This window comes from Agaricus bisporus (genome assembly GCF_000300575.1).
Source record: "Agaricus bisporus var. bisporus H97 unplaced genomic scaffold AGABI2scaffold_2, whole genome shotgun sequence".
In the NCBI taxonomy this organism is placed as follows: Eukaryota; Fungi; Basidiomycota; class Agaricomycetes; order Agaricales; family Agaricaceae; genus Agaricus; species Agaricus bisporus.
In genome coordinates, this window is record NW_006267355.1 from 190,067 (window position 1) to 212,536 (window position 22,470).

Genomic DNA, 22,470 nt, shown 5'->3' on the forward strand with positions numbered 1-22,470 from the left:
ATGACAATACTACTTTTCTCACGACTTTGAGATTGCGCCTAAGTACCCGAAGCTTGAAGTAGGAAGCGATAGATGTATTTGCATCTTATAGGTGTGGTTAAGCGAGCGGGAAAGGCCCGAGTTCACTCTACGGGACGCTAGAAAATCTGAGATCATTCTACCCCCTGAAATAATAGGGATAAGAGGCTGGGTCAAGTAATTCTTCCACAACCCTATGTAACACAGTCTCAGCAAGCTAACAAGGCGACGCCCTGATCGATGGTACAAAAAGCGTCTCACGATGGGAAGCTCCCAAGGGTAAACAACGTCTGCTTTTGTTTCCCTTTTCCTTTTCTTCCCTTCTTCCCAGAACCAGTATCCTCGCCTTCACCTACAGCTACATCATCTTCATTTCCCTCTCCCGTATTATAACCTGAATTATTGCCGGAACCTGATCCGGAATGCGCTTGCCAAGCAGGTGCAGCGGGTGCAGTATTCCCTAAAATATTCTTCAACGACTGGTTTCCACCAACCTTTGGTTTTTCTTGGGATGAACCCGAAGAGGGCAATTCCGGGAACAAGGATTTGTCTAATTTAGGTGCTTTACTTGGCTTCGACGAAGAATTTGATCCGGGAACACTAAAAGGTTCGATAGTACGAGAAGAAGCGGTTGCATTCGCGCTGGCAGACCAAGGTGTCGTACGCGTGGTTTGACGGAATGGCTTCACTGACGTCGCTGCGGTTGTCGCCGTCCCCGATGCTGCTGCTGCTGGAAGCGCAGGGTAATTTCCAATTTTCTTTTGAGGGGACTTGCGGGGTGGCGGGGTCAATTTGGAGGATGAAGCGGCTGCGGCTACGCGATCCCAAACTTGACGTGACGGTCGAGATGAACGTGTAGCTGTTGAGTTTTTTGCGTTAAGGACGCGACCCGAAGCGATATTCGCATAACCATCTCCAAGACGTTGAGGAACAAGGTCGGGGAATTGTTGTCGTTGCTTTCATTATAAAGTATATAACCCAGACTGAGATACTTCAAGATGAAGGTACGAACCTCGGTGCGGAAACCTTGCCATGACGCCAATAGTTCCATCTTTTTGTCTTCTTCATCCAACAAATCGACAAGACCATTAACTATACTCGCAGTGTGATCAAGGTCGTTGGCCAAAACGTTGAAAATTGTTAAAAGGAGGTCCCGAGAACTTATTTCAGCAGCCCTGTATCCACGAGCAGCAGCCTTGAAGGCAGGGACGGCGTTCGTCGGATTCGGTGCAAAAGATTGGAGACGGGCAATGAGAGCGGAATGGCGCCTGCGAATTATTAGCCCTCATGTCAGAACATTATGGAAAGTGAGGGCGTACTCTGCAACAGCTGGGTCAACGTCTGTGGCATAAAGTGTACTGGTCCCACTAGGTGAAGGATGGATAGGTGGCGAAGGATGGATAGGCGGTGTGGGACTGGCTCCATCAGTCAAATTAGCTCCAAAAGCGGCCCTTCGACTATTAGATGGTCCGGATAGTATACGGGGTGGTGGAGTTCCAGGAGGAGGCTCTCTGTCGCGCTCTCGTGGTGGACCATCCCGCCGGCTTCTCCCAAAAGCGACACCCTCGAATTGGAACTCTGCTGCGACTTTACGGGCGTCCTTTTTATCGCGAGTGCTCATAACGGCCCCGTGTTCTTCGACCATATGAGCTTGAATGTCCAGTGGCGTGTTGAAGACGACAAATTTACGCTCCTTACATTCCGGCTGGGTACAAGGATGATGCACGGTATTGAAGTGTCGTTCCTGTTGAATGACATTTATCAATATTCCTGACGCGGAACTAGACGAGACCCACTAAGCTATCATAATTCTGGAAGCTGAAGAAATCCGGGAATCAGCATATAAACCCTTAAATTGGAGAACTAGTCACCCACTATTGAAATTGCACTCCGTTTCGTTTACAAATGAAACATTCCTCATGCCTTTCTCGCATGTGGCTGTAATGTTCATCCGTACCAAAGAAACATTCGTTACAAAATTCGCACATCGGATGAACACCACCCTCAACCTTGTCTTTAGGTATCTGTTTCACATGCCGATGGTGCATGGAGGGTAGATGTACGGGAAGCACGTTGGGCGGATAAAGTGCATGTTCATGCGAAAACACCTTTTTCTGACGGATACACAGGTCGCTATTGAGTCTCGAGTAAATCACGGTAAACATCACAGAAGAAAGCGGGGACGGACCACATGAGCCGCCCATGTACTGCGCGCGTATGGAGCTTCAAATCTCCCCATCCGTTCGCAATATAGTCGCAGTCAGCATTTGGACAGTTGAATTTGAGTAAAATCAACGTCTCTTCCATCATCTCTTGATTTTCGAAGTATATAGACAGCTTGGCATCTTTGAAAGGTATATCATCCGGCTTGTATGAACTGTATTCTGCATCCGGAGAGGCGGTAAAAATAACCGATCTTTGAGGTTCCTGGAAGCAGTCGAACAAAATTTAGAAGTGCAGGATGACAGATGGTGACAGAACATAGCAACCAAGGTTTGGAACGTACTTTGCAAAATGCACAGTCAGTCTTTTTATACAACGCCCTCAGCCTCAAGGCACACACATGGCATGTCCTATGATTGCAGTCGGACACCGACCAATACTTGACAGGTTCAGCGCAAATCCAACATACGAGATCCTCTCCAGGCTCTTCTTCTAGAGTAGTCGTCGCCATTGCTGCGGTGGTAGCATCGACCGTTCCATTATCCTTCGACCTTTGTTCTCCTTGACTTTCTTGCTTGCCCTCGACAGCGTGACCCCGACCTCGACCGCGATTTCTACCGCTTCTGCCGCCTCTACCACGACCTCCACCTCTTCCACGAGTAGTTTCTTGAACGATAGGTTGTTGGGTAGTGACTTGGGTCAACATCTGGTGGGATAGATTAGCTGGTGCTGTCAGAGATTCGAGGTGTGACTTATTATTGCTATCAGTCACATGACCTAGCTCGAAATTATCGGTCCCGAACATATTTTATTTTCCGACCGGATCGCTCTTCGTCAGTTGGCATGCTGCGTACATCAAATGTACTGGCAGGGAGTCACGCCAATTACAGCGAAGATAGCGGAAAATAACCTTGCATGATTGTCATAGAAGAAGCAGGCTTAGTGAAAAATACCCCCGCCAAAGACGGGACACACAATCACAATCTCTCTCCATGTCTTAATGAATGTGAAATTAATTTATTAGGGAGGTTCAAACGGCTCCAAATCGAATAAGTTGATATTCTTCTACTGAGGCTCTCTAACGAAGAAGGCCGACAAGCCTAAAAAGCTCACAGTGATGATGATTTATCGTGCAGTAATCCTTTACGCGATTTTGGAGGGGAATGATCCAGCAAGACCAAAGCGCAAAGAAGTCCAGTACATATTGAAACGTAGCAAACCATACACTCTACGGGTACAAGGGTTCCCGTATGCTTGAATTTTTGGAATTATTCACAAGGCCTGAGGAATGGGAGTTGAAATCTTCGTATATACATTATACGACAAGACATAATCGAAAATCCATCTTAATCCAAGAAAAAAACGCACCCTCTATGTCTTTAACCAATTTAACTTTCTTATGCCAATATCGGAATCCAAATTTAAATGCCATGATTAAACGAGCATTTCCCTGTTGTATTCCAAAAGACGTTCCCCGCCCCCGCTCGAAAAACCCGCGGCTTTATAACAGATTCCGCGAAGGCGAAGAGGGTGAAAACAATGCTTTTCGTAAAAGCTACCGAAGCCACCTATCCCGAGAATATATATATCACATGAGAGTACAAAACAAAAAACTAACCAAATCAAATCAATAAAACTACGACAGCGGCATCATCATCAGCGATAACAAGACCCAAAGAAAGAGTACCGTCCCTTCCTCTTCTCAACTTCGTATCCGTCTATAAAACAACAGATAGGCATTCCTCATCTCATCCTTGTCCCAAGCATTAAAAACATCTTCACTCCTCACATCACTAACCAATTCGTCATCTATCCTTATCCATCCTTCACGTAATTTAGCTCCTGGGTATCTGTTTTGATGAAGGATGTCGAGAGTGTAGTGCCCGCCTGATGCGGAATGTCCGTGATGGTAGATGGCTATGTAAGCGAGAAAAGAAAACGATGATGTGAGGGAGAGATGAGTTTCTAAAGACGGGGCCCGTACCTCCAAATAATCGATACTTAGTCGATCTCTTTCCTGGCACCATCATATCTTCAAAAAATAAGAAATGAGTTCAAAAAACGATTATCGCATAACTATTCAGCCCACTCACCAGAGCCGATTTCCAACTCCGGCTCAAACCTCACTTGCTTCATAACCTTCACAACACCACCCACGGTAACATCGTACCAAAACCTCTTAACATGTAAAACCAGGACAGGAGGTAAAGCTTCAACCAACACTTTCTGATTAGCGTCAATTGTGATTCCTGGTTGAGATGGATGGGTCATTTGTATTGATTGAGGATGTGTTATTTGCGTTAGTGCTTCTTGAATTGTATGTATCGAATCGGGCTGGAATGAAGTTTTAGAGTTTTTGTGAGTGATGGTGAAGTGTGATGGTAAGCGTACCTGAACATCTAATCGAAGCGATCTCCAATCTTCCACGAGCACTGAATCTTTTTGTCCAGGAGCCTTAAGCGTCGATTTGAATTTACCGCCAAACATCCTCGTTATTGGACTCTCGGCGGCTTTGATCTATACGACAGCCATTAACGCCCGAATGCTTGAAAATAGAACCAGACAAAAGAGACCCACGGTGCGAGTAATAATCATCCTATTTTTCTTACCGACCTCTAACCAACCATCCCCCACCGGAGGTTCCAATTCCTCTTTCTCCTCGACAGAATGTGGTTGATGTTGTTGCTGTTTTGAGGTTTTTTGGGGGGAAGGAGCAAGGGAATGTTGTATTGACAACAATTCTTCTTCCAACGTATCAAGATAAAATCCAAGGAACTCTTCCGCGTCTTCTTGTTGTCCACCCTGTGTATATTGTTAGATCAGCACAAGCAAGAGACGGTGGTCGAGACAATGGCTGTTGGTACTCACCCGCATACTCTCAAACCTCTTTTTCTCTTTCATAGCTTCATAAACATACGAAGGTAAGAACGAATCTGGCCAATCGTCACCGTCTGTCCCGTCTCCATTACCTTCCACGCCGTCATCCAAAAAGATTTCTTTTCCCTTCCCTTTGGCTCCTCCACTTCTCCCGCTAATTTGATTACTAAAACCATCCTTATTTTTCTTCGCTTTCTTCCCAGTATTAGATCCCTCTCCCTCCTCCTCCACAACAAATTCCTTCAGAAATTCAACAGTAGCATCTATAAAAGGTGTTTGACTCTTTCCTGCTTTCGGCATCGTCGCTCCGTTTACTTGAGAACGAGCTGAGCCATTGGGGATGACAGTAACACCTGAAGATGAAGAGCTAGTAACAGGAGGAATAGCCGAAGCTGACGGCGTCGAAGCTTGTTGTTCTTCCTCAGAAACCAACGTCTTCCCCAACTCGATAAACAACCTTCGAAACGGAGCACAATATACCAAAACCTGCAAAACCGCATTTGCGAAGCACATATTTCCAGAATTTATCAATCCCCTAGTTCGAATTTTATCCATTCCACCGCCACCAGGTCCATTAGTGAGTAAATTCAGTAATTCACTTTTTTTCGCAGGTATAACTGGAACAATAGGTAATATAGAAGGGTTTGTTGCTGAGGCGGGAATGGAAAAACCGATTACTGATGAAGTGGGAAGTCCAGTTCGTTGAGATAATGAAGTTCCAGAAATTCCAGTAGCAGATGTAGATGCTGATGAGAAAAGAGATGCCCATGATTTTTGTGTTGGTGGTTTGGCGGATGGCGTTCCGATGTCGGTCGCTTGTGATTCCGCAGCAGCTGTAGAGGCGGGTTCTGCGATAACGGACGAGGCCGCCTCCGGTGTCGTTGTATCACCAAACCCAGTTTCACCTTTGGTAGCTACGACTGCAGGTACCGCAGGGATGGAAGCAATATGTTCCTTTGTAAGTGAACCACCGGCGCCCGACACAGACGTGTTAGTTGACATCGGTGACCCAGGTAGGGTGGGCACATCCGTGACCTCTGTCACGGCCGACGAGGAGATGGTAGAATTGGCTAACATAGCCATAGTAGAATCGGTTTTGTATTTTTTTTCTTCTTGCGCGAAGTCGTCCGACGGGAGTGCCACTGGCACGGGGTTTGGTGGTGATGCAGGTGGTGTGGGCAGATCTAATGCTTTTGACATGATATCCTCTGGAGGTTGTGCACGCGGAGAGATGATTATTCCAGGCGCTTTTGATGGGTCACCAGGTCGACGAGACCAGATAGCGATAGAGGTATATGCAGAAAGAGAAGTTGCATGAGAGCGAGATTTAACACTTGATATCGATTGAGCGGGAGACAAAGGAGCATGGTCCCCAGCTCCACCAGATATTGATCCCATGGTCGATGTTGTCGGCGAGAGAAACGCCTGGTTGACAGGGGAGGCAGTGGGAGGAGTGCAAGGCGTACGACGCAGCTCGACTTGAATAAGCACGTGTGGCAAATATCAAATGGCAAACACCGAAGATTCTTCCCACAGTCAATGAATAAGATTTTGATCATGAATAAGTATGATGACGACTTTGTGCGCGATGTCTGAGAAAGTTAGTTAGACCACCGATCCCGATAAGCTTATGATCTACAAGCAGCGAACCCCGTTTTGCCTCATACCGACCTTTAAAGTTTTCATTCTCGTTTCCTCTTTTCCCTGGAGTAAATAAGACAATTCACCAAGGTGTATTCAACAAGGAGATTCAGTATGCTACGAGGTCGAAGCCAACGCTGAACCACAATACTTCGGAACTATAAGCCCACGAGTTTAACAGATCCCTACCACGTTTGATGACTTCGGCATCACAGAATCAGAGGACTATCAGCTTCCACGGAATGAGTATATATATAATGAAATAACCAGGAGGAAACAGCCATGTATTGAGATACTGGGAACGAGAGTAATGTTGGGAAAGTTACTGAACAATACAGTGACTTAATCCCCGCCCAGAGCTGGAGTTATTCACCACCTTTTAAATCAGTCCTTCTTTATGAGTCTTGCCCTGGTACGGACGCTATATCTGCAATTTTTAAGGGGATGAGAGTAATCCTCGTTTGCCACCAATTCTTCCTGAACGTAGATGTCCACTCTTGGATACGTAGTCGAACATTTCTTGTTGCCCTTTTAGCCGCCTTTATTTTGGAACACTGTCGATCTAGTTTTGACATGTAGAAGCCTTGAGGTGAGGATACTTGTCTACATTGATAAAACCTTCAAACTTAGGGAGGCGTTGGAGCGGAAGTTGAGAGCTGGAGACGTTAAGTTGGTAAATGGAAAAGAAAGGGGAAGAAGTAGATATTGCTCAAGCCGAGGAAGCAGCAAAGCCCGAAGAAGTTTGAACACGGATGCCCCGAGGATATCCATTGTTACTAGACACGATGGGATCTCAAGAATTGAGGTGTGAGCAACCCGAGGATGATTATGACGATTACGGACTAAGGCTAGATGGTGATAATGCAGATTAAATGATGCAACAACTATAACAGAACAATTATATCACCGAGTGCCCGAACCTGCAGAACATAGGGATCTTTGTACAAATTAGCGGAAGGCCGCGTCGCGAAAGAAACACTAAATTTTAGTACATATCCTTTCTGACGTTTTTGTGCCTGGACTGCTCGTGAGAGTGGAATGGTTACGCTTTCCTCTTGAGATGAAAGCACGAATTAGAAAATGCTAGAACAAGACCTCAAGAGAGAGCAGAATAGGCTGTTGAATCCACTCCTTGACCAATTATTTTCATATTCGTTAGGAGTTCACATGGACGCACAAAACACCAGAAAACCTCCCATGGTTCATTGGAATTTCTCTTCAAACTTCGAGAACACAATAGCCGAGAGGCAGGATACATCCCTAACAGCAAGCACATTCTGTGATCCTCATATCAATAATCCGAAAGTAAACCACAAAATATACAATACTCACATCAACCAATTCGCAAGGAATACTCCTAAGCGCCAACGAACTCCACCTACTCAGACCCGGTAACATCCCCGCCAACCTGATTCGCACTTCTTCCTCAGGTCCGGTCGAACTATCCACGAAAACATTCTTCTCCAATCCATCAAACAAGACTTCAACACCTCGATCTAAACAGTTTTCCAAGACAAAAGCGAAATCTGACGAACAAATAATTGAACGTGTTTCATCTAAGAGTGATGTGAATGGAAGATCTTCTGTATGTGGATGAGGGTTTGGTATAGGTAGGGTTTGAGCATTGTCACTAGGTAGGGCTGCTACTTGTGAGGAGGAAGCTAAGGGCCCGCCAATTGCTGGTCCCCCGAAGGGTGCGAAGGTGTTGAAAGGATCCGCAGTGTTGTTGAGGGCGGAGAGAAAGTAATTTGAATGCGATAGTTGGGAGGATGAAAGGGAAGTTGAGGATTCTTGAGTATGTCTGTCACCAAGAGAAGGTGATGAAGGTTCATTGTAACCCGGGAACCCACCCTGACTAAGGACGTGCTGCACCATTTCTGGCGTTGGAGGGAGAAGCGTAGAAAGGAAACTAGGGATAACATGAGGCGAGGAAATGAAAAGGGAGGGAGGGAGGCCAAGACTTACTTAATACGACGCTCAGTTCCTTCGAACGTGATTTCGTATTCTACACGTCGTCGAACGTCACGGACAAGACGGTGAAGATCCATCGCGCTTAGTTTGGTCTTCAATGATACCCTAGTTCACGTTAAATCATGATGTCGGTCTGCGATTATACGAGGACGAACCCTTCAAACACCTCTTCTACTCCACGCCGCACGCGTTCTCCGACATCCTTCCATCCGACATGAAGGAGCCACCAGCTCATGGTCAGATATTTGTTCTCAACATCTTCAGACATCGCTTCATCACCCAGCGCATCTTCTTCTTCCATCAACGTCTCCAGATCTCTGGACATCAACTCTTCGAGCCTTCCCATGCCACCAAACATGAGCTTCGTCAACGAAAGTTCAGCTTCTAACCGTTCTTGAACTTGTTCTTCACGTCCTTGTTGGAGAACAGAATGCACATATTTCGCCCGCGCCAGAAGGGTCAATTGGACCGCCGTCAGCAAACAAAGCAAAGTTGTTGAATATAGAGCAGTCAGTGTCCGCGTGAACGCTTGCAAAAAATGTAAGTAGAACTTTTGTACCATGGGGTGGGAGGACTCACTCAACATTTTTACTTCATTCCATAGTTCCACCTTTGTTCGAGTATCTGAGGACTCTGATACAGCAGACGAGGTAGTCAAGGGGTCTGACTACATTACGCTTTAGTAAACACGAATTGTTTTCAAAAAAAACACAACAATGACGTACCAGTTGTGAGCTGTGTAGAGATAAATTTTCACCCGAGATCGCAGAGCTGGTTGAAGAGGCGACCACAGAAGATGACAGGTGGTCCCTGGCCGACTCTGATGGTTGAGAAACGACCTGAGGAGCAGTTGCCGCAGTCGAATCTGGATCCCCAAAAGAGAAACCTGTTGATGCCACAGACGGGGCAATAGAACCACTGTCCGAACGTACGTCGTGTTCCTGGACAACGTCAATACTTGAAGCGAGGCTAGAAGGCGCTTGAGACTGTTGTCTCGCGTTCCTAATCTTGCTCCTGCTCTGCAATTCTTTCGTGATAGCCTCTACGTCCATGTACTCGAGTATCTGATCGCCTAGGGTGGGCAATAAAGCCATGACGGTATAAGATACATCGTCCTGAGTCTGCTGAAAGCGCCGCCGGAGGCTTGAGAACAAACCTCCTTCAGTCGCAGGAAGACTTGACTTCTGGGAAAATGCGAACTTGCCTGTCCTTGGCCGTCCTTTCTTGTTCAAGCCGAACCTTGACTTCCTCTAAACGGTCGCCGATATAATTTTTCGCGATGTAGAGTCCGCCAGCAAAGCCAACAGTTTTTGCGATACCGCTTTTGCGGTCAACGACATAGTTTCTGAGGGTAGAAAACATTAGGTCGGGTACCGGTCACTGGCATTGGGTGAAATGGATTCCTGACAGAAACACATGACACGGGACGATCGGGGTTAGGGTTTAGCTGTTCCCGAAGCCCACCAAACAGACATCCATCAAACACTCAGTAACTCGTCGTTCGCAACATGGTGTGTATGTTCCAAATTCTTTCAACAAAAGGCTCAAAAATATGTACCTAGGGTGGTGGTGCCAGATATCCTTACCCGAAATATGTGTGGTCGCCTGCAGGTATGATTGCTCATTCTTTTCGGCTCGCACCAGCCGTCTCATTCCGATGCAGGTGGTTGGTGGGTTCGACCCTCCAACTGGGCCTCAAACACTGCGATTGTTGCTGGCGGAATGGCGGCTGTATTGTACGCGGTGTGGCGTGTGAGCGCAAACAATGAAGTCCGCGTTTCTTTTATCTCTCTCTAGAAAGTCATTGACACCCGGCTCAGCAACGCATTACCCAACCCAGCCGATTCATTCCCTCGATGTTGGTCAGTGATGTCCTTTATTCCTCATCCACCTAACTCATTCGCTTGTAGTGGGCTAAGGAATACGAGGATAGGAAGCTTAAGCTTGACAAAGACAAATGACCTCCCTGTTCTCGTACTTGCCCCTAATAGATTCAATCCCACCGCACACCATTTGAACAAGTTATAAGTTACATGAGGCCACTACGTTCCTACCGGATTCTTCTCCTAGCCGGCCTGTAATTGAGGTTGCAATTTCTCGACCGCTTCGGAACAGACGGCTAAACCTGAGCAATACTTTATCGGGACTGTTCATACGATTTTGACGCTCCTTTCGGCCGTTACTCAAATCTCCGTACGGGTCCATTTATATCAGCAATTTTGCGTCGGGCTGAAGCATGATGATTTCCCAAAAGAATTCAGCTGTTCTACGTGTTTTTCCGACTACTTATCTCCTGTTCGTCATCTGCGGACCTCCTCTACTCTTGGGCTACTTGAACTTTGATACTCTCGTGATTGAAACAAAACATAGTTGCATATCAACTGGCTCAAAAAGAAGTCGCTAAAATTTTTTACTCCAATTCATCAAAATCTATTCCATAGCTCAGGGAAAAGGTTTCAATTACCTCCGTCTTCATAGCTCGATCTATTGTTGGATAGCCTATATGGTCTGGATGGCGCCCAGTGGGCATACATGACCTGGAGAGCCAAGGTCGCATCCGGTTGCTGCGAAGTTCGCCTCGTTGCCCCTCTCATCGTTGCTGTGTTCTTGCGTAACGTATGACCCAAACAACCTTCCCTTGCTAGGCATTCGCCTGCCGTGGTGGCCTGAAAAGAGCGATAATGTTGCGGATTTCGGGTTGAAGGCAAGCATGGAAGGTCGTCAATCTAGAGCTCGTGGTTCAAAACAATGTGGGGGGTATCCGTCCTCCGCTTACACGACAGGCGACATCGTCGGCATTTTGACTACGAATTGGATTTCTTACCCAATTCGGGTACAATCATCAAATCCAACCATGGAGGAACTTATTCCCAGAAGGGAACGGAACTTTGGTTTTCCCAATAACTTGGAGGTGTTCGGCGGCTAAGTTTCTCCGCATGCCATATGAACTGAGTCCCTGCCGCTCTCCTCACAAAAATATTACGTCCATCCAAGTTTGCATGAGTGCAGAGGTTGTAATGGATGTGATAGGTATATAGGTGAGAATGACTTCTGGCATACATCAGCGAACTTATCCAAATCACCTTCAAAATATACTTTGATCAGGTATAGACGCTCCTCAATGAAGGTTATCCTTACCCCGGACAATAATTTACGTCCTTGAATACACAGTACTTTGGGCAGGGCGTCGAGTCGATCCGTCAGCCAGGAACTAGCCCTTTCATAAATCGGACCTGGCCACCAATTCGGCTGGCATTGAAATTGTACGCATTCCGCTCTATAAATTGCCTGTATATAGTCCTCGTGCTTTTTCATTTCAGGGTCAGGCTGTTAGAATATGCCAATGCTCAAAGAGAAGAAATGAGTGAGACGTCTTGAATCTTGGTATATGATAGCTATCTAGGGCTTACGTGACGATTCGCTAAATCGCTAGTGGGAGTAGTCCCAGGTAACTTCTAAGGCTCTGAGACTTGTGGTTCTGTTGATTGACACGTTCTGTCAATGTCATTACTTCGTTGCATAGATATCGTATGTAAATGTAATGTAAGCTGGACGCATACTTCAAACCAGTTTATCTTTGAAAATTTGATAACTTCTGTCTCAGAGTCTACAGAGCAAGAAATGACGCATAGCCAATTTAAATTTCGTATTTCCTCGCCTCGCCTTCGCTTGATTGCATTGTTGAAAGCGCGTCTCCCTTGACTCAGGAGAACGGTATATACGCTCGTTAGTCTGGTTTCGGAGTGTCATCCTCTGGATCTGAGAAGCTGAGGTAGCACATTTCGAATGAAATTTTGCCTTCAATAGGCCATTTAAAAACCAAACGAGATTCAGGATCTCTATGAATTTCTCGAATCAGGAAATTCAGCCGACCGGTTGTGACTTGAATCTCTGTGAGCATGGGAAGATGGCATATTACACCCAGTTTGAAGCCAAACAGAGGCACACAGGAAGCTTTCTACTGGCGACAATCATTCCTGAATGCCCTTTCTCTCCTTCTAACTCTCCCTGCTGCTAGTCGCTGGCTTGTCCAGCCTTCTCATCCCCAACCATAATTCCATTTAGTAACTCTAATGTCTGTTTCATCCGAATATTATTTAATTCTGCCCACTCACGAAATTTAGGTCACCTTCGACTCGGGTGGTGGATGCTACTCCCATAAATCTGAAAGAGCGTATCGCAGCTCTTCAGCACCTCTCGAGTACATCCAACCCCCCTCCGTCTCCCTCTTTATCTACGAACAATGATGCGTCACCAAGCCGGCAGTCCCCCACTACGGGAGTTAATGCTAACGTCAAATTTCGTGAAAAGATTGCTCGATTCGAGAAGAAGGGCGGTGTCCCTGTTCCTCGCGGTAGTTTTGGCTTAGGAGCTCCGCCTCTTCAAGACGGCCATACAAAACGCCAAAACGAGCTCTATGGCAACCGTATACCACAACCTGTTCGCGCTGCCAGCGGTCTACCAGGTACACCGTCCCCTTCAGGTCAATCTCATCCACCTTCAGCTACTGTTAGACCCCAAGGGAATAACAGACGCTCGTATTCGTTGTCAAGTGTTCATACTTTGATGACTTCGGAGTTTTCTGGTGGTGCTGATACACCTTTAAATTCTCTTTCCACGGAGGAACCTGTTCATCAAAGCTCCGTTTTGTCTGCCGAGTCTTCCGGACTCAATATACCTGATGGACAGGATCAGCCACTCGTCATGTCCCCTCTTCCCACCACTGTCGCTTTCCAGGGCGAAGGTGACAACGTCACGGGAACTACTGGACTTCCCTTAGAGAAGGATGCTCAAATGGCGGTGGAGGCTGGTGCAGAAGTCCCAAGAGCGCCAGATAATGTCGTCACTCCTTCAGCCTACTCTCCCGACCTTGATATCAAACCCAAACTGCCTTCATCTACTGCTATGACGGACAGCCCTTCGTTCTCTTTGTCCTCGCCATCTGCTGTACCCTCCTCCCCACACTTAGATACTACCACCACAGTTTTACCAACCTTATCTCCTGCGCCATCCACTGACAAGACGCTTCTTCAAGCTACTACGCTTGGTAATCCACCAGCCGACCCTGTCTTACATCAACCGGCGCCAATTAGCAAGGGTGATTTGGTGTCAAGCGATGATGACTGTACTATCATTAACTCGCCTGTTAAGGATGTTGCTCTTGAGTCACCACAGTCCATATCTGAGGGCTCAACTTCATTCTCACATACGGCTAAGGAGGTCAACGAGAAGGAAAACCTGGGGGCCAAAACGGCGGTTAAGGTGGATGAAGGGGAGGCAGACACGGGGGACAAAAAACCGCCACCCCTTGCTTTAGAACTCAATAATCCAGTTGCAATGGCTCAATCTATCAGTGCTGTCCCATCCTCACAACCGCGTAACGCTTGCAAAGAAGCTGTTCAGGGCACTCAACAGGATACATACTCTGCAGTGGCGGCGGACAATGATATAGCCTCATCTCAAACTACGCCTCAGGCTACTCAGAATTCTCTCCCTGAAACGTCACGCTCAACTTCCATAAAAATTTCGTCCTCTCTTGAACCGCACACACATTTTGAAGCATCCCTTCGTCCAGCGAGCATGATCAAGGCCATCTCGGGCTCTAATCACGTCCAATCTGCGCCGAAAGAAGAGGCGGAAATTGAACGTGGTTCTGTTACAATTCCCGATCAACAGTCGTATTCCTCGTCGCGTCAAAGTATTTCGTCAAACAGAGGTGTGGTCCACAACAAAAGGCGCGACGACTTGGCCAATTCGCGCTCCATTGTATCAGAAACACCTCAAACTCGTCGAGCGTCGTCTGCCCTACCGGGAAATGGCCCCTCATCCTTTCATGCGCCGGTCACAGCCACTACTATACCCAGTCTTCCCAGTGTATCTGCAAGTTCAGGATTTGGCGACCTCTCCGACTTGTTGCAGAGTACCTTCTTACTTGAACAGACGCTCGAGTCAGGAAATTTGCTTACAGAGCCTGGCATACCTGCTATTGTAGCTGATGACGATGGCGATGTCAATGGCGAGATTATTACTACACGTCCAGATGGAGTGGAAGTGCGCAAACTGTCAAGAGGTGAAGCGGAAGAGAACAAGAGGACTTTGGAGAAATTGCAAGCGAAGAGAGAGGAACAAGCGAAGAGTAAGCTCAGGAGCTCGTTTAGAAATACGTTGACTAGGGCTGTTGGTGGTGGAAATGGTGGGGCGACTTCAGGTGCTGATGTGACGGCGTCGTCTGATGCCGGCGAATCGGTTACGGCGGCGTTTCAGCAGGAACAACCACAATATTATAGCAAGCGTTTCAAATCACCTTCAGTCCCACATTTGTTGGATTCTACTCCACATAGCGGAACCTCAAGGTCGAAAACACCCGAAAATCAACTCGGAAGAGCTCAGAAGCCTGCAAGTTTGACTAGTAGCAAATCTGCGAAGTCACGATTCCCAAATTTCCGTCGACTGACCTCATCGTCGAATTCTTCTGAAGGACACAGTAGAAGACTTGCTAGAAGTAGCTATTCTACTTCTTCAGAGATTTCGTCCGAGGATTCTTCCCCTGCTCTTATAACGCCTCCGGATGTAACCACGGAATTCGGTGAAGGTGTGAAAGGTAGAGAGGGCTCTGGGATGTCGTGGCGGGTCTCGTCACCGAAGAAGGGGAAAGACAGTATGTCGAGAGCCGCGACTTTTGCTGGAAAGATTTGGTCGCGAGCGAGGACGAGGAGTGGTGCAAGTACTTTGAGTACGCAGAGTTCTCTTGGTAAGGATACATTCTATTCCTTCTGCAATCTAGATTATTGATTTATACTGGAAATAGGACGAACCAGCAGTGAGACCCCGCCTTTGTTGCCTCCGCTACCCAATATTATCTTGCCTGAGGATTCAGAGAGTTCGCCTGTCCTCATCAACCCACCTGCAAGGTCGACCTCACTCAGCCCTCGTTCGCCTAAATTTTCACAGCTACCCTCTCAATCTCCCGACCTATCATTGTCACTCTCGTTTGATTCAGAAGGGACCAGATCATCAACCCCTGTTCAATCTTTCAAACACTCTAATACTTTGTCACCAGAATCTTCCTCTAATGCGCCTACTTCGCATTCACGCAGACGATCAGAGATGACACCTGCTTCACAAAGTTCACCACCTTCACTTCGTCCTTTGTCGTGGATGTCGGCGTCTTCAACCCCGAACTCGCCGCTGTCTATGTTGGAATCAGATTTTTTTGATGCGTTCCCTTCGGTACCCGAAAATCAACCCTTAGTTCTTTCGCCAGCTAGTTCTTCTTCACCTTACTCTCGCTCACAGCCGCAAGCTGCGGGTCCTAGAAAAGGGTGAAATGTTGAGCTGCTTTTTTCTGCTTTTGGATAACAGCGGTAATAGTGATATTGGTGGGAAGACCCATTTGACGGTACCGAATGCGGGTCCATCACTAGCACATTTTTTTTTAGCCCTTAGAGTCTGCTTAATAGTATGCAGAGTGGGATTCATGGAGGAGTATCAAGATAAATAATACGTAGTGATGGTGGTGTTTTCTTTATGTCGTTGTGGTTGCGATACTTGTTGTCAGCCTTCATTTGACCTCGACCCTTTTTTTGCCTTTCTTTAATTATCACTCATTTTCATCTCTCCCAATCTTTTGCTTGATCATGACCTCTATCCCTTTCTCGGTCTACCCTCTCTCTCCTTCACTTATAATCTGCTTCATCTTAGTTGGAACGAGTTTTAAATACAATATTTATATAAACATGCTTAGTCTGCTTTCTTATTTTTTTTGTGCCTGGGGAGTGTTTTCGGCTCGCATTAAATAGTGAAGTTGCTTGTTTGACAGGATGGATTTTATTTATATAATTGGTTGGTTTTTGGAAGAGGAAGTTGGAGGGAGAATATCCGTCGATTGCTGTGCAAAATATATAGACGATAATTAACGGGTTCAAAAAAGCCTTAATAAAACGCTTGAGAAATCTCTTCGCGTCTTCAACAAGTCTCAGAATCAAGATCTGCATCCATGAACAGACGGAACCACTCCTTCAACTGATAATTAAAATAAAGTCAGATAGAGTGAATCAAAGAACTGCTAAATTCTCTTCGTACCTCCGCTTTCACCAGTACAACAAGCAGGCTGACGCTGGGAACTGATGCGAAATTAAGAAAGGAAAATTAGTTCAGTACACTTCAAGTGATGTATATGTACGCACCAGGTTTGGATATCATCAACAGGAGTACAGTTCCAACCAACCCATCCATCATTCTTTCCTTTGTTTTCTACCTTTGAAAAGAATGTTGGATTTTTGAGGGAATCACAACAGTACAGCTGTTCATGTGAAGTGCAGGATGGTTGAGGAAATGCACTGGTGAAGGTCACGAGAGAGAGGAGTGTTAAAAGGAGTGGCCTGTACATCGGAGGAAACAAGGTTGGCAGGCAGCTTTTAGACAGCGAGCGGCGGAGTGTTTATATATGAGGCAGCTTCGCGGTGATTTGGCGGGGGCTAATACTAGGCTAGTAAGTCCCGAAATCATTCGATCGTATGATTTCGGCATGATTCATTTTCAAAAATTTGATAGTCTATTCTTCGGTGGCAGCGGCGTTGCTTTAATTTGGATTTGGAGGGGTGATAATGCCGTACATGATACATATGGATAGCGGAAAAGCTTTTTTTCTGTGCGTTTATTGTCACAAGTGGAAGATGCAAGGGAAAGTATGCGCTGATGAACAAGAGAGTCCGGTGTTGGGAATAGCATTCTAGCCCCTTTATGTCACTTTAATCCACGCGATTCCATACTCGTAAGTGTTAACGTATAGGCTTGCCTCATGGATGGCCCAACCCAACCCACACAGTCCATCCTCCTGATATGTCGCATTCCATACCCAACTTCCGCGCAAAATACGAACTAGATTGTAAGAGGTGGAGGATCTTCTGGTACGTGTGTTAACAACATAATCTGCTCCTCATAAAATGCCTTCAACGCCACAGCATCAGAACAAAACTGATTCAACTGATCCCTAAGATCGCCCGCTACATCCACCGATTTCTGCTCCTTCTTATTATTAGGAGCCAATCGTCCCATGAGCTTATTCGTACAAAAAATAAACCCTTCAGTTCCACCTTTGACTTGAATAAACGCAGCGCCAGATCGATGAACGAATTGCGGATACGTATAAGGCATCCGGCGGTAAGAGTAGATGATATCCACATTGTCTGGATATGAATCGGCTGCCTCCGTGTCGACTATGAAATCGAATCTGCGGAGAATTGCGTACTCGAAATATCTGGAAGCTTGAATATGCTCTGGTGGATGCGTCTCATTACGAGATATATCAGGCGGAGGAATAGCTAAAGGAATGAGGAAATAAGTCTGAAACGCATTTCGTTTGCTGAGATCGCTGATTTGTGTAACGTAGGCCTCAACGAGGTTGAGGCCGTAACGCTCGATGGCTCGATTCCAAGCCTTGACTTGGTCCTCTATGCATCGAGCGGTCGTGCCAATCCATTGAAGTTCAAAATGGAATACGGTTCCGGGGTTGTGAATAATGTCGTGGTGAAGAAGGACGGGCTCAGCCTGGTCGCTTTTCTGATTGACCCTCCCTTTAATAGCAGATACGATTTACTAGAATTCAGAACTCACTTTATTGGGATCAGCATCAATAACCAGGGTTTGACTGAGGATCAGCCGTTTTCTCGCAGGCTTCCTGTGACGTGCCAAGGAAGGACCAGGTACTTTGGGCGTCGTTTCCTCGCTCGTGTATCTCCTGAACCAGCCACCTTTCGGAGTCATTGGTACAGAATATTCGCCCTTGATGCGGTAATAGTAGTGGCTGTCGCACAGTTAAACCAACAAAACCGATGTCTTGGGACAAGAGTGAACTCACCCATCCAAAAACCCATGATGCCCTCGACAATGTTCAAACAAACCCTGCTCTAACAACGTAACTCCCCACTCCACCGCTTGAGCTCTCGACGACACATCATTAAACTCTCTAACCAACCACGACACAAAATCCGAACCGATAAAAGAATTCGGATATCGCGATTGATGCCAATGGTAATGTTTAATAGGCACACCATCCTCTTCATTCATAGCTTTAACAATCGCCGAAGGCGCCATATCACCAATTTCCCTTTCACTCTTCACTTTCTTCTTTAATGGTCCCTGAGCATGAATTTGATCGAGTTGATCCATAAGACCTTGGTCGAGTATAGAAGCGACTGGGTCAAGTGTCGTATGAAGTAAGCGAACAGCAAGTGGGGGTTGATTGCTATTACGTTCATCAGGATACGGCCAACGGAGTTTTGTAAAAGTTTCTGCAAGTTTTTCTATGCCTAAGATTCGGATTTCTTCATCGTTGAGTCGTTCACCATTAGGTCCTGTATTTATGGTCGGAGGTTCTTTTGTTGGAATGACAATGAATCGTGTTCTCCAATAATGAAGTGATTCACTAAAGTCGTGCCCGTAGCCGGCAACCAACATGTCGAGTTTATTCCAGCCGTAGTTTTCCAATCCAAACGATGAAAATTGGGTTTGATTGGAAGTGTATCCTCCTTGAAACCAACCACTGTCAAAAATGGGACAACGGAATATAGGGGGAAATGGTATGTGCTTTACCTCCATATTTCGGCCAAATGAAACATTCATACTTGATCATCCTAGCTGGAAGCAATCTCCTAACATACCGATGCACTTGTACAGAACCACCCGTATACGAAATCTTATGTATCTCATTCGCCATACTGAGATACACCGGTTCCAACGGCGTTTTCAAAACATCAGAAGGCCCAACCGCACTCGGTCCCCGATCTTCAACCGCGGAAAATTTACCTCTTCGCAGTCCACTCGGTTTTTCTTCATTATTTTGAGATGGTTTTAAACCGGAACGACGTAGAATGAATTGAAAGCCTTGTGCAATTCGCACGGCAGCCATACCACGCATTACGACAAGTGCCCAAGCTCGATGGATTTCTTCTGCTGATCCTTTACCTTGGGGGGGTCTAACAAGGAAAGAGCGCATTTCCTTCGGATCAATAACGCAATCATATTCATACTTCCCGTAATAAGACTCCAGTTCTGCGTTTGATGGTAGATATTCCATGGTCAAGGGTAAACAAGGTGGCGCTATCAAAGCTCTCCATTTGATATCATGTTTATGTGTATCCTCTGGCAGTAAATGTTCCCAACGACGTGCCAGATATTCTTGAACGTAATGAGCGGATAAGTCTGGTTGATAACGGTTTGACCAAGAGCGTGGTGAATTGGAACCATAAGATTGACCAAGTGCGCCTGCAGCACTGCGACGTTTATCGTCAGATGGAGGCGTGCTCACAGGTGATCTTCGGAGTTGAGGTCGATTAGGGAGAACTGTCTCCTCTTCGAATGTGCGGCTCACAACTGTCTTGGCCGGGGCAGGTTTAATCGCTACCGGTTGTACTGGCTTCTCAATTTCAATTTCAGAAACGGGAGAAAGGGTCGAGGCAGATTTGGCGGGAGTAGCGTCATCTGTAGTTGCCTTTCCAGAGGACGAAGCGCTTGTTTGAGTCGTTTGTGGTTCACTTGGTCCAGAACGAAACGAGCTGAATAACCATGAAGACGTGATTTTCGTTCCGAGACTCGATTTGGGCTGGTTCGATGTCGCAGGTGGATTGGAAAACTTGGATAATGTCGAACGTACAGAATGGATTGAAGCTTGTGAGGGAGAAGTACTAACACCTGTCGCCGTCGCTGGTGTAACCATATTTTCAACTGAAGTTTCATCTGGAAGATCCTTGATGATACGTTTCGGACTCTCCTCAATGGTGGTAATCGAACGCGTGCCCGTTAAAGCACGATTTCTCTTTTCAGAAAGTCGTGAAGGGAGTGCTGTCAGGGGCTTGCCAACATTTGGTGCCGAATAGTTGATTCGTAGCGAAAAAATATCCATATCGAATTTATCAGCATCACTTTTGCTGTATGGCAGGTGTTTCTGTTCCTCGATTTCTCGTGGCGACATCTCGTTGTTCAATCTATTCGGTAGATAAGGAACTTCGATGCTTGAGAGAACATCTGATTCAAGAAGACCGAGCATTTGAATTTCGTGCATTTTCGCTCTTGCTACGAAGCTATATCACCGCATGAGTATAACGAGTATAACGTGACATTGAAATCCCAATTCACCGATCACGTCTAAAAGGTAAATCCATCTGTTTGTCCCAGAAAGTCGTTGAAATCCAGAATGGTTCCCACCAAAAAGTATTGAGCTCATCGGGACGCGAATGTAAACCATCACTACCACCCCACAAAGGATCACTCGCCAAAGGGTCTGCATGTTTATGGTCGAACTCGTGTCTAATTTCCGGCTCTGTACCCTGGAAACTGAAGATTGGACTTGTGTGAAGTGGAGGTTTGGTCAAGAGGATAAGATCCAAAACAGTGCCCTGATCGAGCATTCGAGACGTCGTCAAACGCAGCAGCTTCTTGTTGACGCGAAAGTATCCTGTACCAGGACTAATGAGGAGAGACGTCGCACCAGTCAAATTGAGTGACCGGTCGATATAATGTGTTTCGGCACAATTTAGTCCGAGATTGAGAGCCTCCAGAATCGGACCATCGTGAGCGAATGATAGTTTCCCCACTAAACGGGGATTGACCTCCGCTTTGCATTCCTGAGCAGCGCGATAATGATGGGTCAACAATATTTCGCGTTGAAATTTCCAGAAAGCGGTCTTGATGCTGACGAGGATAGGTTTCCATTCTCGAATGAGCTCGTTATCCGTGACGACCTTGTAGAAATCCTTATACCACATTCCTCGTTCGTCCAATAGAGCTCCATCGCGGACTGGTCCTTGCATTTCGCTTTCTTCATAAAAAACCCTTGAGATAAGGACAATTGTGACAGTGTGGTTGGTGTTGGCTTCTCGCCACCTCGTAAACAAGGCAGGAAGGAATGAATGAACTATCTTTTCATTGTAGCGTTCGCCGTCTCCGCTGAACTCCCAAAGTTCGCGGCAGACTTGGATGAACAAGGTGACCTTGGCGGATAGGGAACGGAAAATCGGTCGAGTTGAGGAAGCTACGATGGCTGACGGGACCTGGAGCCAGAATTCAAGCGAGGTTTAGTTGAAACCCAATGGATCGCGCACCTTTTTCCCTTTGATGTAGATGTTCTGTATCTTACCCATGACGACTCCAACGAACGAGATATCTCGACCAGTGTAAACACATTGCCCTACGAGTTGTTCTCCGAGTCTCCACATATCGTTACGACCCAGATATTGATCTTGAAAGGCAAATTCTACATGGTCCGCACAGCATACCTCTTTATCCACCTACCAATGTCAGTCACTCAAAAGACAGACTTCGAGAGAATAACCACTGACCTTGGTTATGAACACGTCTACTTTGTTTTTGAGATTGAATGCATCTGCAAGCGGTTTCGGAACAGACAACTAAACATTTATCAGGGAAAGATTTTGCGATTGCAAGCAAGGCTCTTACATGAAGCTGGGATCTCGGACTTTGATCTTCTTTCGGAACGAAAAAGAGGAACGCATCGTCGTGGCCTTCCGTACCGTGTTTATTGACTCGCATCAAGTCTCCCTCTGTAACCCCAGGCCATGACGAGTGATTGAACAATATGTCGGGTGCATCCTTGGTTTCGTGTACGCAGAGGCTAAATGATTTTGTGTCGCCGATGCTGAGGGGGGGAGGGGCTGGCTGTGGTAGTGGGCGTAGGACTGACTGCGCTGTATTGGATCGACGGCGACCGAAGAGGGAATGCTGCGACTCGGCTCTTGACGACGACATTCGCTTGTGTGATTTCACATTCAGGAGAGTCACTAA

The 22,470-nt window shown here is 46.4% G+C and overlaps 6 protein-coding genes across 6 annotated transcripts; 2 read left to right on the top strand and 4 right to left on the bottom strand.

Annotated features, from left to right (window-relative positions):
- Positions 1-275: 275 nt before the first annotated feature.
- AGABI2DRAFT_148311 (hypothetical protein) lies at positions 276-3,613 on the bottom strand (the record flags this gene model as incomplete). The annotated part of the gene is made up of 7 exons (XM_006457695.1): positions 276-974; positions 1,031-1,286; positions 1,338-1,799; positions 1,894-2,151; positions 2,207-2,445; positions 2,525-2,829; positions 3,550-3,613. The coding sequence occupies 7 exons, from the start codon at positions 3,611-3,613 to the stop codon at positions 276-278; spliced, it is 2,283 nt and encodes a 760-aa protein (XP_006457758.1).
- Positions 3,614-3,851: 238 nt separating this feature from the next.
- Positions 3,852-4,459, bottom strand: AGABI2DRAFT_182913 (hypothetical protein). Its single transcript, XM_006457696.1, has 3 exons — positions 4,275-4,459; positions 4,166-4,213; positions 3,852-4,098 (listed from the first exon to the last, which is right to left on the bottom strand). Exons 1-3 carry the CDS (start codon positions 4,450-4,452, stop codon positions 3,884-3,886), a joined length of 441 nt encoding a protein of 146 aa, XP_006457759.1. The 5' UTR covers positions 4,453-4,459; the 3' UTR covers positions 3,852-3,883.
- A 3,387-nt stretch (positions 4,460-7,846) lies between these two features.
- Positions 7,847-10,045, bottom strand: AGABI2DRAFT_182914 (hypothetical protein). The gene is made up of 7 exons (XM_006457697.1): positions 9,875-10,045; positions 9,396-9,813; positions 9,250-9,337; positions 8,826-9,198; positions 8,665-8,775; positions 8,032-8,608; positions 7,847-7,976 (listed from the first exon to the last, which is right to left on the bottom strand). The coding sequence occupies exons 1-7, from the start codon at positions 10,030-10,032 to the stop codon at positions 7,902-7,904; spliced, it is 1,800 nt and encodes a 599-aa protein (XP_006457760.1). The 5' UTR covers positions 10,033-10,045; the 3' UTR covers positions 7,847-7,901.
- Positions 10,046-10,117: 72 nt separating this feature from the next.
- Positions 10,118-10,693, top strand: AGABI2DRAFT_133629 (hypothetical protein). Its single transcript, XM_006457698.1, has 5 exons — positions 10,118-10,181; positions 10,233-10,281; positions 10,334-10,440; positions 10,491-10,532; positions 10,581-10,693. The coding sequence occupies exons 1-5, from the start codon at positions 10,179-10,181 to the stop codon at positions 10,629-10,631; spliced, it is 252 nt and encodes an 83-aa protein (XP_006457761.1). The 5' UTR covers positions 10,118-10,178; the 3' UTR covers positions 10,632-10,693.
- A 1,876-nt stretch (positions 10,694-12,569) lies between these two features.
- On the top strand, positions 12,570-15,996 carry AGABI2DRAFT_114802 (hypothetical protein; the record flags this gene model as incomplete). The annotated part of the gene is made up of 4 exons (XM_006457699.1): positions 12,570-12,687; positions 12,736-12,745; positions 12,795-15,421; positions 15,479-15,996. 4 exons carry the CDS (start codon positions 12,570-12,572, stop codon positions 15,994-15,996), a joined length of 3,273 nt encoding a protein of 1,090 aa, XP_006457762.1.
- A 1,343-nt stretch (positions 15,997-17,339) lies between these two features.
- Positions 17,340-22,434, bottom strand: AGABI2DRAFT_198751 (hypothetical protein; the record flags this gene model as incomplete). The annotated part of the gene is made up of 8 exons (XM_006457700.1): positions 17,340-18,231; positions 18,286-18,475; positions 18,530-19,199; positions 19,264-20,750; positions 20,806-21,719; positions 21,771-21,956; positions 22,008-22,076; positions 22,126-22,434. The coding sequence occupies 8 exons, from the start codon at positions 22,432-22,434 to the stop codon at positions 17,551-17,553; spliced, it is 4,506 nt and encodes a 1,501-aa protein (XP_006457763.1). The 3' UTR covers positions 17,340-17,550.
- Between the last annotated feature and the right edge of the window lie 36 nt (positions 22,435-22,470).

What these genes read in the sequence shown, in the direction of transcription:
- AGABI2DRAFT_182914 (XM_006457697.1), bottom strand. Translation starts at nt 10,032, where the DNA reads ATGTTTTCTACCCTCAGAAACTATGTCGTTGACCGCAAAAGCGGTATC. An exon ending in GAAAGGACGGCCAAGGACAG is followed by an intron (nt 9,814 to 9,874) that starts GCAAGTTCGCAT and finishes TTTGTTCTCAAG; the next exon opens with CCTCCGGCGGCGCTTTCAGC. An exon ending in CTCTACACAGCTCACAACTG is followed by an intron (nt 9,338 to 9,395) that starts GTACGTCATTGT and finishes AGCGTAATGTAG; the next exon opens with TCAGACCCCTTGACTACCTC.
- AGABI2DRAFT_182913 (XM_006457696.1), bottom strand. Translation starts at nt 4,452, where the DNA reads ATGACCCATCCATCTCAACCAGGAATCACAATTGACGCTAATCAGAAA. An exon ending in GGAGTTGGAAATCGGCTCTG is followed by an intron (nt 4,214 to 4,274) that starts GTGAGTGGGCTG and finishes TATTTTTTGAAG; the next exon opens with ATATGATGGTGCCAGGAAAG. An exon ending in TAAGTATCGATTATTTGGAG is followed by an intron (nt 4,099 to 4,165) that starts GTACGGGCCCCG and finishes TCGCTTACATAG; the next exon opens with CCATCTACCATCACGGACAT.
- AGABI2DRAFT_133629 (XM_006457698.1), top strand. An exon ending in ATATGTGTGGTCGCCTGCAG is followed by an intron (nt 10,282 to 10,333) that starts GTATGATTGCTC and finishes ATTCCGATGCAG; the next exon opens with GTGGTTGGTGGGTTCGACCC. An exon ending in GTGTGAGCGCAAACAATGAA is followed by an intron (nt 10,441 to 10,490) that starts GTCCGCGTTTCT and finishes CACCCGGCTCAG; the next exon opens with CAACGCATTACCCAACCCAG.